Source organism: Sparus aurata, chromosome 9 (genome assembly GCF_900880675.1).
Source record: "Sparus aurata chromosome 9, fSpaAur1.1, whole genome shotgun sequence".
Classification (NCBI taxonomy): domain Eukaryota; kingdom Metazoa; phylum Chordata; class Actinopteri; order Spariformes; family Sparidae; genus Sparus; species Sparus aurata.
Genome location: NC_044195.1, coordinates 21,156,941 through 21,170,987, shown reverse-complemented (window position 1 = coordinate 21,170,987; position 14,047 = coordinate 21,156,941). Strand labels below are relative to the sequence as shown.

Sequence of the window (14,047 nt, the reverse complement as noted above, 5' to 3'; positions counted from 1 at the left end):
CATAACCACTACCCAAACCTTGCCCCGGCCCTTAACCTAACTGTCAAGCTTATCCCTGACATTATCCAAAAACAAAGTCTAAACCCTGAAATTTTTGGTTTTATGCTGCGTCATGTGGATTCAGGCAGACAGTAGACAGCAAAGATGATATCTTTTAAGTGGACAAGAGCAGGACGGTAAGGCCGGCAGAGAACGCTGGTGACGGTAGACCGCATCGCCGTCCGAAGTTAAATATTTGTACTTTTTGACTTTCTCCGCAACAAAGTTTAGGCTTGGATGTTAGGTGGCTCGCTCGTACAAATGAGAAAAACCATGAGCAGTCGAGATGAAAAGCTTATCAATTTGGTGCGTCAACACCCAGAATATGAGAGTTGATGACTGGTTGCTCTAAAAATTTGATTTAAAGTTGAACAGGTATGACTTTTTTAATGATTGCCCTTTTAATGATTTCGCTGTAATATTAAAGGTTTTTTTAATATTTCCTTCCTCATTTTGATACTTGTTCTTGTTTGGGGTGCCTCGATTGCCCCCTAGGTTTTGAAATGCCTATCCATGTTTAATGTGTGACTTGTGTCTTGGAGGGAATCTAGTCAGAACTTTCAGGGAGACTCATTTTCAGGTTCATGATTTAATTTGGGGTTGCTGCTACAATAGGTTTATATTCTTTAATGTGCCAAAAACTCAGCAGTTTGTATCCATCCTCTGTCTGACACGCTCTGTACTTGCTCCTGTCACTTTAAGACCCTTTTAACTTTCAAGACCTTTTACATGCACCAGAACCGATATAAAACACTGAAGGAAAGGAAAAAATGAAAAAGCATAATAGGTCCCCTTTAAGTTTGTAATAGAATTAAAGTGAAATATACATTTTGGAGCTTCTGATTTTTATATATGTATACACACATGTTTTTGCAATGATCCCTAAAACTATGTTACAAAGGTATGTAAGCAGGGTATTGCTTGAAATGACATCAGTGCACTGAAATGGTAAACTTTAATGGAAATTTAATAATTAGGATTCATGCAATCTATCTTTTTTGCCCTATAACCTCTAAGAAAAAAACATTTCAAATTGGTGCACATTGGTCAACATACAGCATGCTAATTCCGGTTTATCTGTTATAGGACAATATTTGACTACATGTATAGCAACATGTATTACTATTAATATTACATAAACCAAAAGACAGAAAATAATTTTAGTTGATGCTTTCGTAAACAGTCATTTTGAGCACCAGATCATGCTCTCGCAGAAAAATGGGCAATAGAGACCAGCTTCCTGTCTCAAAATGGGAGGTGAGTCCCAGTAATGCAACTGTGTGAACATACAAATGTCTCCACAATGTTGTGCAAACAAACACACGCTCGGGCAGGGTACAACTGCAGAGAACACAGCAGGACAGGCTGAGGAATCAGGTGAAATATCATATTCAAATATGCACTGGATAAGGCCAATTCCATGAGGATGACTGTACAGGAAATCATGATATATTGGTTCAATGTGGTGTCTTCTGGGATCTGATTCTTTCTCATGAAGTCAGGCTGCCGTCATTCTCAAGTTGTTAATGTGTGCCACAGTTTGGACGGCCCCAGCTGTGACTCATGTCCCAAAGATTTCTCTGGCCGGTTGTGGCCAATCTACCACTCTCCTGTTGACAACCACAGAGTTACATGGCTACTCCTAAAACACCAACAACTGTTACTGTAACTCCAACCCAGTGTGAGGGGGCTTACAGTAATCCTGAGGCAGCCTTATTGTAGCTGGAAGAGTGTTAGCCTCTTGACACTCGAGCGATTTAATAAACTAAACTCCCAGCGGGTGATGTGTAGGCCGCGACGAAGCGTTGCAGAGGTTAGAGGAAAGTCTTAGAAAAGTTATCACAGCTTCATCTGTTGTCATGACTCGTGATGCTTATGTCTTGCTCGTCTCCTCCCTCTATGTTGTCACTTTTTCACTCTTCTCTTTAAAACAATCATCAACTTCTCTGCCCAAAGCCCCTCTCTTTCTTCTCTGCACTCTCGCTGAATGATTAACCTTTAATGGCTTGTTTGATCCAGACAGTAAAACTTGTTTGTCTTTTTGTTGAACTCAGCACAGAAGGCATCCACGCAGCAGAAAGAGGATATAAATAAAACACTTTTATGGGCTTTTTAAAAAATCAGCGAAAATCCACACTTGTCCCACTGGTACTTCCTGCTCTAAGTTGTGGTTCCTCAGTGACCGTTAGATCGCAGAGACATTTAAAATTTGTTGTTTTCTTTTCGGGACAATTTTGTTGGAATACCCCATTTGGCTGGAATTCTATGAATAGCATCAGCTGCACACATGGCATGATGGAATATATATCGACACCAAAAATGTTCAGTGTGAACCACATGTTGGCTCTCAATGAATACACAACCAGATCATAACCACAAATGTGCATATTTCTATGTATATTAAAGTTTAGATTCGAGCTGCGTATTTCTGTCCGAACCCAACCAAGCTTGGCTCAAACTCGGCAGGCGTTCTATGTGTTTTAACTCGAGCCCAATGCAGTTAATATACACTTAATGAATAACCACTACGTTGCGTTCAGGGCACTGTAGTGTAGATAGTAAAACCCCAGCACTTCACAAGACAGTAGGTCCAATACTTATTATCAGTTATCACTTATTTGTACACTGTATTTTTCCTGAAGAGGGCGCCAAAAGTGGTGTTATACTAAATGTATACAGAGGAAACGATGATTACTAGGATCCAGAACCCCCTCTCCCCCAGTTTTTTTACATTTGAGCCCCAGGTCAGTTGACGTTACCAAACCAGACCCAAACCCCATCTTTTTTTCAAAAAGTCTGAAGTAGTAGTAACCAGGCTTGACCCGAATTTAACAGAAGTTCTGCCTGAACAGTGTTGCGTTCAAATACAGAGTCCCCACGCAGACAGTAGGTCCATCACTTGATAACAGATATCACTTATTTCCCTAAAAGAACTTTAAAGCAGCATGTAAATTGACGTAAACAAACCCGACCCGAACCTGGGCATCATTAAACATTTTTTGTCTTAATCCAACACAGTCTGTTGGGTTCCAACAGGTCCCAACAGGTCTCAATGGGTCCCAACAGGTCCTGGGGGGTTTGTGTCGGGTATCCATGCTCTATTTAAGTTTTCAGCTACACACAAAGTGTCCATCTCTTTTCTCTGTATTCGTAAAACTTCATTATGCACCCAGGGGTCAGAACTTTGACCCCTGGCTGACTCTGCTGATCACTGCTCCACTTTACAGTGAACGTACATAGAAAGAGAAGTAAAAACGAGGCTACCAATTCAAATCAAGACCCTAAAAAGGCACAGAGTCTTGCTGATTCTGTGTCAGTCTGTCCACAGGCTTTTGACGGCAGCCTAATATTTTTTGGGCTCGGGGAAATGTAGTGTGGGTTGTGGGAAGGGGGCTGAGAGACAGAAGGGGGTTACATTTCCTTTGGAGAAACAATCTGCGTGTAATTATGTACGTGCTGATTGTGTGCAGAGGAAGTGTGTGTGCCCAGAATTAGGGGCTCGGGTGATGTTGCACAGATTGTGTGTGTGTGTGTGTGTGTGTGTGTTTGCGAGCCATTTGTTTTACAGACGAGGGAAGGATGTGGACGAAGTGGAAGCTTCCTTCGCTCACAGACTTTACAGAGGCAGCTGTGGGATCCTTTGATTAGTGGAACATCTGGGACGCACACACACACACACACAAACACACACATACTCAAAGTCACTCAAAGGTCTCTCCCTCGTCGTAGAAGCAGTTGATCCTCAAGGCTAGCAACAGATATCGCATTATCACATAAACCCAGATCCACAGCTGGTTGGTGCTCCCCGCCTGCTCACATGGCAGACGGACCAAATCTGATTATGTTTTACAATGTCGTGTCACCACTGTGTGTTCATTTCCCGTAGGCGTTTTGTGGGTTAGAAGGAGCTGCAGGTTTGAACAAAGTCTGCAGGTGTGAGGGAAGGGTTAACTAAACTCTTTCTCCTTCCCTCATAAGAGCAAGGAGGGGTGTGGCTTTCTATCTGGACACCAGCCACCATCCCTCCCCCTCCATCCCTCCATCCCTCCTCTCCCTACCTCTCCCCTCCTCTCCCCTCCCCTCCCCTCCGTCTCCGTGCCTCTCTGCCTGTGCACGTCAGTTGAGCTACCAACGCAGTAGCAGCAGCAGCAGCAGTAGGGAAACACTCAGGAAGGGCGCCTGAACACAATGAGGCTCTGCAGCAGCGGCATTAGCAGCAACACTGCAGTCTCGGTGCCAGTCCTTCCCTCTACTCTGCTCTGCAGTCAGGGAGAGCGGCTAGCCTGCTAGCCTCAGCTGCACCATAGCTTCCTCTGCAGCGGGCACAGGGTGCTGCCAACAGACAACAGGGGCCCTTCACATCTCTGTGGGCCCTCTCTTTGGAGCCTGACCGAGAAGTGGAACTAACCCATCCTGTTTCCTTCCTCCCCTCTCTGTGTCTCTCTGTCTCGGCCGTGGCGCTGCTCGTCCCGCAGGTGTTCCTGAAGGAGGCCCTGGAGCAAAGGCTGGAGAAGGAGAGGGAAGAGGTGCGGCGCAGGGCTGGCATGGTGATCCGCGCCCACATCCTCAGCTATGTGGCAAGGTGAGCGGTGGAGAGTGGAGGAGGGGTGGTGGAGGAGGAGGGCTGAGTGGCAGCGACAGTTGTCAGTGTTTGTTTTGTAATAGAGGTGTACAGCCTGTGTGTTTCGGGAGGGGGGGGATTATGTTCATATGTGCATGCCTTTGCACACGTGTTTACCTTTGTGTGTGTGTGTGTGTGTGTGTGTGTGTGTTATGTGGGTTTATATACAGTATCAGTGCATGTTGCTTTACAGATTCTCTCGTGCCATAAAAGTAGACTGTTATTTCAACTCATAAGTTAAATATATGTTTCATATAACTCTCTTAAAACTTGCTGACTCCCTGGTGAATCAGTTATTCCAAACATTGTTAAAACCCACTGAGCCTTTGAAGAAATTCTAGTTGAGATGAGTTTCTGAAGTTGACTAATATGTCATGCAGAATTCAGGAGAAATGTGTCACACTCATTAAAAAGTTGTTGGACATCCAGAAAGTCTATAAACTCTGATTACAGTGTCTGGACTAGTACAGAGAGGCGGAGTCACGTATCATCCAGTGCACCAACATGGGACCTTATTTCAGGGAATTAGTTTTTATCCTGTTTAAAGGGAGCATTCCTACTCAGAAAGGTCTCTGTTTGTTATAAAACTAATGAAATATAAATCTGTGAAAAAGCATCCCACCAAAAATCAATAATCAAAACCTTTTAGCTTACTCACAAAACTGACTAACTCTCCTTTCACATAACAGAAGCTGTCAATGTGGCCAGACGCGTTTGGCGGATTTTCACCAGTTTTCATCCTTCTCCTGTTGCGGTGTGGCGGCCATGTTGGTTTTAGTGTTGTATACTGAGTGAGATGATGTAGTTCACACAAAATTAAATGGTGCTGTACTATCCTAACGACAAACTGTTGACTTTCAAAATTGTCTTTCAAATTGACAAACATTGTATGTGTAGTTCATGGCACAATTCAAACGGGATCAAAAATTTATTTGTCTCCTCCCATTGACTACTACATTTTTTTCTGAAACAAGGTCCCATTCAGGTGCACCAGAAGGGTCGGGACTTAGCCTCTCAAAGTCCACTGTAGATCACTCGTACTCACTTTCAGTCCTCAGACACTAAAATCTCAGATTCTCAGAACTTTATTTTGAAAGTGTGAGGAACAAAACTAGACATACATCGAGTGCAAGTGATGGACAGTGTGCCAGCTTCTTCAGCTCAGGAGAAATGTAAATGTATTCAAGTAAAAGTACTGTGCTCAAAAACAAGTACTCAAGTATAAAGTAAAAGTAGTGATCAAAATAACTTGCTGAAAAACTAAACTTGAGTAATGAGTGACTTAAAGGTGCACTCTGTAGTTTCGGGGAAGAAATTTTAATCAGAAGAGACAGATCTTCATTGACTGATTTTGTTATGCTGAAACAAACCAAACAAACACACTCTCTTTGTTTCCATGACTTAATAAACAAACTGACCTTAAAAAACAACACAATTTCATGCCTTTTTACTTTGTTTATATGTGGCGGACCCTGCCAACTAACTAGCTTCAAACAGTGTTCTGGGGACCTTATTATCCTCTGAGAACAGCTTGTTCATTCAGTTATGAATAGATGATATGATAGAGAAAGTAGAGTTAAATATTAAGTTAAGATATTGATATTTAGTTCTCAAGTAGTTGTAATGGAGTAAATATAACTCGTAACTACCCACCTCTGAATTTTTCCAAATGATTATAATGGTGCAGCTATAAAAAGCACACAAGCCAGTAGATCGAATGTATCAGACAGTGAGGAAAAAGATTATTTTAACAATCTCAAAGCAACTTAAGAAGCAAAAAAGGGAATTATGGGGGTATCCATTGCAATTTCTTGATCTTGTGATCTGAGGTGATCTGAGGACACGCCCCTCAGCTCAACCACTCTCGGACAGACAGTTATCTGTGAGGCTTTGATTTATTGCTACGTTATCAGCAGCACAGTTGATATTTTTATACACCAAATAAATATTTTCAGCCTGAGCGGCAAGTTTTCTCTTCACCACTTGGCCTGTCACACAGGACATCCATCACTGAGCTGATTTAAGAACCTGCACATGCAGACACCCTGGGGCATGTCCCGCTATCTAGCTGTGCTCCACCTGCGTGCTGCAGCACAAAAGGTCAAATACAGTCCTGAAATGCTCCGCTGGGAGAGAATAAGGAGGCCGATGACAGCGTCCAGGTTGCGAGTTCCCTTCCCTTGAGAGCCGCTCCTGCTAAAGACACTCGGGAATTTCCCTAAAGACACAAGAGCAGCCTTTGTTTCGTTATATGTAACTTTATCTTTGTCCTGAGACCAGACAGAGGCCAAGGAGTGATTACTGCGGTGACTCGGCCAGGATACGGGTCAGAGTCAGAGCAGTGTGTGTGGTCCTTTTGTGAGTCACGTGTGTTTGTGTGTGTGCATGTTTATGTGTGTGTATGCAGTGTGTGGGGCTTAGTCAGAGGGCTAAACACAGCAGCCCACATGGCCACAATGGAACAGCACAAGCTCATCAAACTCTAAACATCGTACACTTCACAATGCACAGGCTTTTCTACCAGTGTTTATTTAAACAGAGAGCGCCAGCGGGCTGCGCCGACGTCACAGACATGTCTGTGGCGACACTCGGTCCTCTGAGATAATGGTGACTCTAAATGTGCGTGTTTGATTTTCTCACCAGGAAACAGTACAAGAGGGTTCTGTCCAGCGTCGTCACCATCCAGAAGAACTACCGCGCTCACTTTTGGAGACGCGCCTTCCTGCGCCTGCGCGTGGCCGCCGTCATCCTGCAGAAGCATCACAGGGGCCAGCTGGGCCGCTCTCTCCATCGCCAGCTCAAGGAGGAGAAGCAGAAGCGCGAGGAGGAGGAGATGAGGCGAGTAGAGGAGGAGTGGAGGAGGATGGAGATGGAGGAGGAGAGGAGACAGCAGGAGGAGGAGGAGAAGAGGAAGAGGGAGGAGGAGGTGAGGCGACGGCAGATCGAGGAGGAGGAGATGAAGAGGAGGGAGGAGCTGAGACTGATGAGGGAGAGGGAGGAGGAGAAATTGGCAGCTATAGCAGCCGAGAAAAGGTGAGTGTTTTACTTTTTGTGATATGTTGATGTGAAAAGCACGATCATAAATATGATTTCCTTTTGAGCTCATGATGTTTTTTAACTTGCTTTCAGGAGCTCGCTGGTAAATGGCGTCTGTCAGAAGGTAAATACTTTTCAATAAAGCTCAAAAACATAAACCACATAGTCAAAACATGTTGTTTACTCAATAAAAACACATGTAAGGTTTGTCTAACATCTGTCTCCGTCTGCAGAAGGAGCTGTCTCAGACTCTGTCCCACAGCCAAACCTCTGAGGAGGAGAGCCGTCAGATGGAGGAGATCCTTCGGTTGGAGAGAGAGATCGAGCGTCTGCAGAAGCAGCAGCAGGACGGCGTCTCTCTTCTGGGAGACGTCTCCCAGGAGGAGCTGCGCCAGAAAAGGGACGCTGAGATCTACAGGCTGGAGAAGGAAGCCTCTCGTGTAGCGACTGAGTTCTTGGAGCTCCTGGACTTTGGCGGTTTGGAGCCGTCCCTCTCAAGTGAGGAGAACCTGCACGACCCGACTGAATCCACCGCCCCTCTGGCCGAGGAAGAGGTGGACGAGGGTTTCCATGCCGACGACGAGTGCATTCCTTTGCCTGACTTCCCTCCTCCGGCTGCGGTCCCTCTGGACAAGGATGTGTTCCAAAGTATTCCCCCTCCTCCACCTGCCTTTGCGGAAGGACGAGTGGACACTCCCTCCTCAGCCTCCTCTCCTGCCTCAGCAAAGCTCTCCTCACATACCCCCAACAGACTAAGTCATGCCTCTCCTCACATAGAAACCTCCAGACCGCCTCCTCCTCTTCCAGCTGTCACTAATGGAGACAGGCAGTCGTGCCAGAGGGCGAGCAGGGGTCCAGACTTCGAGCCTGCGAGTGAAGAGCCGTCAAACTCACACCTGCCAGACGCAGAGTCGGACTACGACCAAGAGGAGTTCGAGGAGGCTCATGGGAGCTCGGGTGCTAGCACCAATGACGGCCATGTCACAGATGAGGAGGTGTTGCGAAAATCCTCCTGCACCCAAAACAGCCTGGACTCCTTCAGAGGCAGCTCGGACTCGGTGAGAACGAACAGACGGAATCATTCCTGTCAAATGCTGCAGATATAATCCAGATGGGTAATCATTTGGAGCTCCATCGGAGGGCCAATGGACGTATTTTATATAAATGTAGCTTTTATAGGTTTTGCCTTTACATCATATCCTAACATAAAAACTGCTGCATTTTCCTTCACCATGTAAGCTCTAACTGAAGCGATTGTTCACACATGCACCGACACACACCTAGATTTCCTCCGGGGATGTTATGCTTCCCACGCATCAGCTCGACGAATATACTGTACACCCAATATTCAGTGTGCGGGCCTCAATCCTCTCCTCACGTATCAAAGGGGCTCAGTTCATGTTAGCATCTCAGTGAAACACTGCTGCAATTATTTGTTTTGGCTCTGCTGATGAGCACGTGAATCTATTCCCAGATACTGCGAGTCAGGCAGAGAGCTCAGACACTGTCAGATCAGCAAAATGTCAAAGGGAAAGAAGAGAGAGAGAGAGAGAGAGAGTGTGTGTGTGTGTGTGTGTGTGTGTGTGTGTGTGTTTCTGCTAGTTTTAATAGAGAGGTTGATTATTTAGCAACAAGGTCAGACAGATTTTGGGCTCCGATTTAAATGCTGAAAATGCAAAACTCCCTCCTGACTTCCTGCAGTCGTCAGAAAATGAAAACACAATCTGTTGAAACGACATTACAAAGACGACATTACAAAGACAGAGATTATTATTTTGAGCAACACTCTGCAGCTTTCTGGAGTAATTCCGGAGAAAAATTGTTAATTGTTGAGTCTCATTCCCAGTCAAATACCGTCGTTTTGGGTCAATGGTTTGGGTCCAGTGGTATGTGGCGATGATGGATGGACGGAAAGAGACTCAACAGTCAACTGCAGGACGCAGCAAGTTACACAGTGTTGCTTTAAATATGCATTAAGCATGTTGCTCATGAATGTTGCTGTTCGTGTTTCAGTTTATCGACAGCGACGAGGACAATGACGGCTACGTGGACACAGACGAGGAGGTTTCCAACGGGAGGGTGAACATCCTGAACGGCAGCGGGCCTCCGTACTTCCACGGCTACCTCTACATGAAGAGTGAGTTGCTTCACCAAATCACTACCCTGCAGGCCTTCAGAACACGACCCGTGTGGTTGTTGCGTCAGTTTTGCAGGCTTTTCTTTGTTTTCCGCTTGTTTTCTTTCTTTTATTTATGTCTACTCTTAACTGTATATTTTTGACAAATGTTGTTTTTCATGTATTGTTTCCTTTGTCTCCCGATGATGCATGTTTGGGTGTTGGTGGGAGCAACAACATAAATAAACATCCTCTCTGTCTCCCTCTCTCAGGCGGTCTCATGATCCCTTGGCGTCGTCGCTGGTGTGTCCTGAAGGATGAGACCTTCATGTGGTTTCGGGCCAAGCAGGACTCCGTCAAATCCGGCTGGCTCTACAAGAAAGGAGGAGGGATGTCCACGTTGTCTCGCCGCAACTGGAAGATGCGCTGGTTCGTCCTGCGGGAGTCGAAGCTCATGTACTTTGAGAACGACACTGAAGAGAAGCTGAAGGGAACCATTGATGTCCGCACAGCCAAGTAAGGGTTCCAAATCAGGGTTTTCCTCCCTTTTCTTGCCTCATTTTGTCACTCACAAGAAACAGAAATGTTCACAAAATCTACTCTGTATCTTTTCTGTAGGGAAATATTGGACAATCATGAGAAGGAGAATGCACTGAACATTGTGACCGACGAGAGGACCTACCAAATATATGCAGAGTCTCCAGAAGATGCCAGGTACGTTGTCTACACGTATTCAAAGGAAGTCATCACCAAACTGTGGCTGTCATGTAATCCTGCGACGGTGTCTCTCTGTAAAACCGATTTGTGGGGACAAAGTTCCCCCTTGTGGTTGCCAGTGGAACTTCACACTGTAATTTTCAATTCCATGTTTGCTGAGTCTCACTTTCTGAACTCCCTCTGACCCCATCCAGCGGTTGGTTCAATGTGCTGAGTCGGGTCCACAGCGCCAGCCCGGAGCAGCTCATGGAGATGCACCATGAACAGGCCAACCCAAAGAATGCAGTGGTTAGTGCTGTTTTACCTCTCTGCTGCCCGGGCCCCAGCCTCAACTCCGTTTCTAATAATGGAGTGTGTAACTGAATCAGCCAACGTACGATGGTCCAGATTTGAGTCAAGCTGTAATTTAAGATGAAAAAGTGGAGCACACACTCTGCTGTATCAATGTTCATTTCAATGGATGATTGCAGTGTAGTTGATAGCATTTGCAGATGTATAAATTAAAAGGTGTGAACAAATAAATACAGCACAGCCTCAGTCTTCAAGGCATCAGCATGCTTCAGACGACGAGTTTGTTGAATGGATGAACAGCGCCTGAAATCCCTCTCAATCAGACATCTTTTTGACATTGGAATTTAGGAGAGCTGCGTCAGGAAATTTCTGAAATCCAATAAACTCACCCCCTCCTTATGCAGCGGATGCTCATGTGTGCAGAGGAAGAGCTAGCTGGCAGAACTTAACCTTCTCCCTCAAGCCATCTTTTTATTCTTCACTCTATTAATACCAATGTGCAAACAATGGTAACACCTCAAATGCATCTGAGGACAGACTGTCCAATAATTATCCCTATTATGTCTAGAGCTGCAACAATAAATCACTTAATTCATGAGTCCTCCCCAATACTTGCTGGTTTCAGCTTATTAAATGTGAGGATTTGCTGTTCCCTGACTGAATAGTATTTTATCGTCACTCGCATTCTTAAACTAAAGCAGCCTGATTACTTACTGCTAATGTGTATTGTATCAGGGTAAGTTAGCTAAGTTAGCTTTAATCTTGTAAATGTAAAATAACTTTCTTGACTTGAGTGTCCTCTTCTCTCTGTCCAGGGCACACTGGATGTGGGCTTGATCGACTCTGTTTGTGCATCAGACAACCCCGACAGGTGAGGAACGGCCATTACACCTAAAAGATGTAATTCATCTACAGTCCATGTGTTATGACGGCTTGCACACGGTTTAACAACGTGTGTGTTTTCTGTTTTGCAGACCAAACTCATTTGTGATCATCACGGCTAACCGGGTGATCCACTGCAACACAGACACGCCTGAGGAGATGCACCACTGGATTGGCCTGCTGCAGAAATCCAAGGGCGACTTAAGAGTCGACGGCCAGGAGTTCTTAGTCAGAGGTCAGTGAGATGAGGTCATTGCATAGTAAATTCATGCCATAGGATACTTCTGGATGGCTCAATAAACAGCTGATGTGATTCTGAACAGAAAAAACATGTTAAATTCAATAACTACGAAACGCTCAATATGATTCTCTTGACTCAAAATGATTGCTCTCAGGCTGGCTACATAAAGAGATGAAGTCAGGAGCCAAAAGCACGTCTCTGAAGCTGAAGAAGCGATGGTTTGTTCTCACCACTAACTCCCTGGATTACTACAAGTCGTCGGAGCGCAGCGCCTCCAAACTGGGAACTCTGGTCCTAAACAGCCTCTGCTCTGTGGTGCAGCCAGATGAAAAGGTCTTCAAAGACACCGGTCAGTTCCAATCGACATTATTCTCATCATCTTGATCAAGAGAAATATACTAACATGAGTTTAAACTTACCAACAGTATTTCAAATCCACTATTATTTCAAGTTTGAGCTCCTTGTCGAGAAGTTGTCTGAAGCTCTACTTTAGTTTTCTGCCTTGTTTTTCGCAGGTTACTGGAATATAATCATCCATGGACGTAAACACTCTTACCGTCTGTACACCAAAATGCTGAATGAAGCCATGCGGTGGGCGAATGCCATACAGGGAGCGATAGACAGCAAAGTCCCCATTGAAACGCCAACGCAACAGCTCATCAGGGACATCAAGGTATCAAAGGATTCACTGTTTCTTAACGTCTTGCTATGAGATTTAATGCTTCTAAATGTGCTCATAATAATCCTGTATGACATTTAATGAATGTAATATATATTGATATTTTAACTCCAACTTTTCAGTCATGCAAACCTTTGGCAGGGACACACAGTGTAGTAAAGTGAGGTACTTGTACTCACTGAGAGTGTGCCGTGATCCTCTTTAAGTCTTCACCTGCTTCAAAATACTTCTGTTTACCCATTTTCCTCACATACAGCCAATTTCCAGCTTTACTGTAATAATACATTTGTCACTGATATCTCTACTGTTCCTAAACTGACTTAATTAACTCACTTAAATACAAACTTCAGCCTATTTGAGATCACTGATCCAGTTCTGTGTCTGAACAGGAGAGCAGTTTGAATGTGGAGGCTGTGGAGCAGACGTACTGGAGGAACCCCATCCTGAGATATACCCAGCATCCTTTGCACTCCCCTCTTCTACCTCTGCCCTACGGAGATGTCAGCGTCCACTGTGAGTGTTACGAGCTGCTGCTGTCGACTTCTGTTGATCTTGATAAAAATGAGATAGCGATTTTTGTCTTCACATTACCAAGTACTCAGATCATTTGTTTATATTTAAATGTACCTTGAGATGTCATATTGTCATTAATTAATTAAGCCTTGTTCAGACTGCAGACAAATCTGAATTGTTTCTCAAATCAGATCTTTAGGACAGACCCTTTGCAATATTATTTGCAAAGGATCAGGTCAGAGTTTTGGGTCCAGACATCGGCAACATGTCTACACGGGCTGCTGTGGTCCTGATGTAGGCGTCAGTAACTACACATGAGCATGAGAAATGGAGATCCATCATCTCTGTCTTCAGAAAGTCACGGAGCAGAGAGTATATTTCAACGTGACTGTGTTATAGACTGTTTTGTGTTATCTTTTGCTGGTAGCAACACAGCTTCAGCTCAGCTTCTCTGATAGACTTTCGTCACTCTGGAGCATCTGGACTGAGACACATATGTAAAAATCTGATTTGGTTCGCATTTCAAACACCCTACAAAAATCCTACTACCTTTAATCCATGTGGATACAATCTGGATCTGCCAATAAATTGATCTGGGCTGTTTAAAAAAACAGGTCTCGTCATTTTCATTAGAAAACATTAAGAATTATGGCAGTTTCGAAACAGATGTGGACGTCTCTTGAGTGATCATAGACTTCAAGAAAAGGACAGGGCTTCCATGTCTGAAAAGTAAAGCCAGTTTAGGGCATTAACGCTGGTTGCAAGAAGAAATCCAAGTTTCCCGAAGTTTATGGAGAATAACCCCACTTCTCACTTGATGTATTACCTCAGTTTCCTGTTGTTTTTAGTCTCAATTGCTCAATTCAAGTCTTCTTCAACACAGCGTGATATTCATTTGGTAAATTATGGTCC

The 14,047-nt window shown here is 44.5% G+C and overlaps 1 protein-coding gene across 1 annotated transcript in view; it reads left to right on the top strand.

Annotated features, from left to right (window-relative positions):
* myo10l3 (myosin X, like 3) overlaps positions 1-14,047 on the top strand; it is a 65,943-nt gene that overhangs the window by 46,437 nt on the left and 5,459 nt on the right. Inside the window, exons 22-34 of the mRNA XM_030428842.1 lie at positions 4,515-4,621; positions 7,304-7,693; positions 7,790-7,820; positions 7,930-8,754; positions 9,710-9,833; positions 10,085-10,328; positions 10,431-10,526; positions 10,724-10,817; positions 11,636-11,691; positions 11,795-11,937; positions 12,098-12,292; positions 12,459-12,616; positions 13,012-13,135. Of these exons, the coding sequence (XP_030284702.1) occupies positions 4,515-4,621; positions 7,304-7,693; positions 7,790-7,820; positions 7,930-8,754; positions 9,710-9,833; positions 10,085-10,328; positions 10,431-10,526; positions 10,724-10,817; positions 11,636-11,691; positions 11,795-11,937; positions 12,098-12,292; positions 12,459-12,616; positions 13,012-13,135 (2,587 nt within the window). The remainder of the gene's footprint in view (positions 1-4,514; positions 4,622-7,303; positions 7,694-7,789; positions 7,821-7,929; positions 8,755-9,709; positions 9,834-10,084; positions 10,329-10,430; positions 10,527-10,723; positions 10,818-11,635; positions 11,692-11,794; positions 11,938-12,097; positions 12,293-12,458; positions 12,617-13,011; positions 13,136-14,047) is intronic.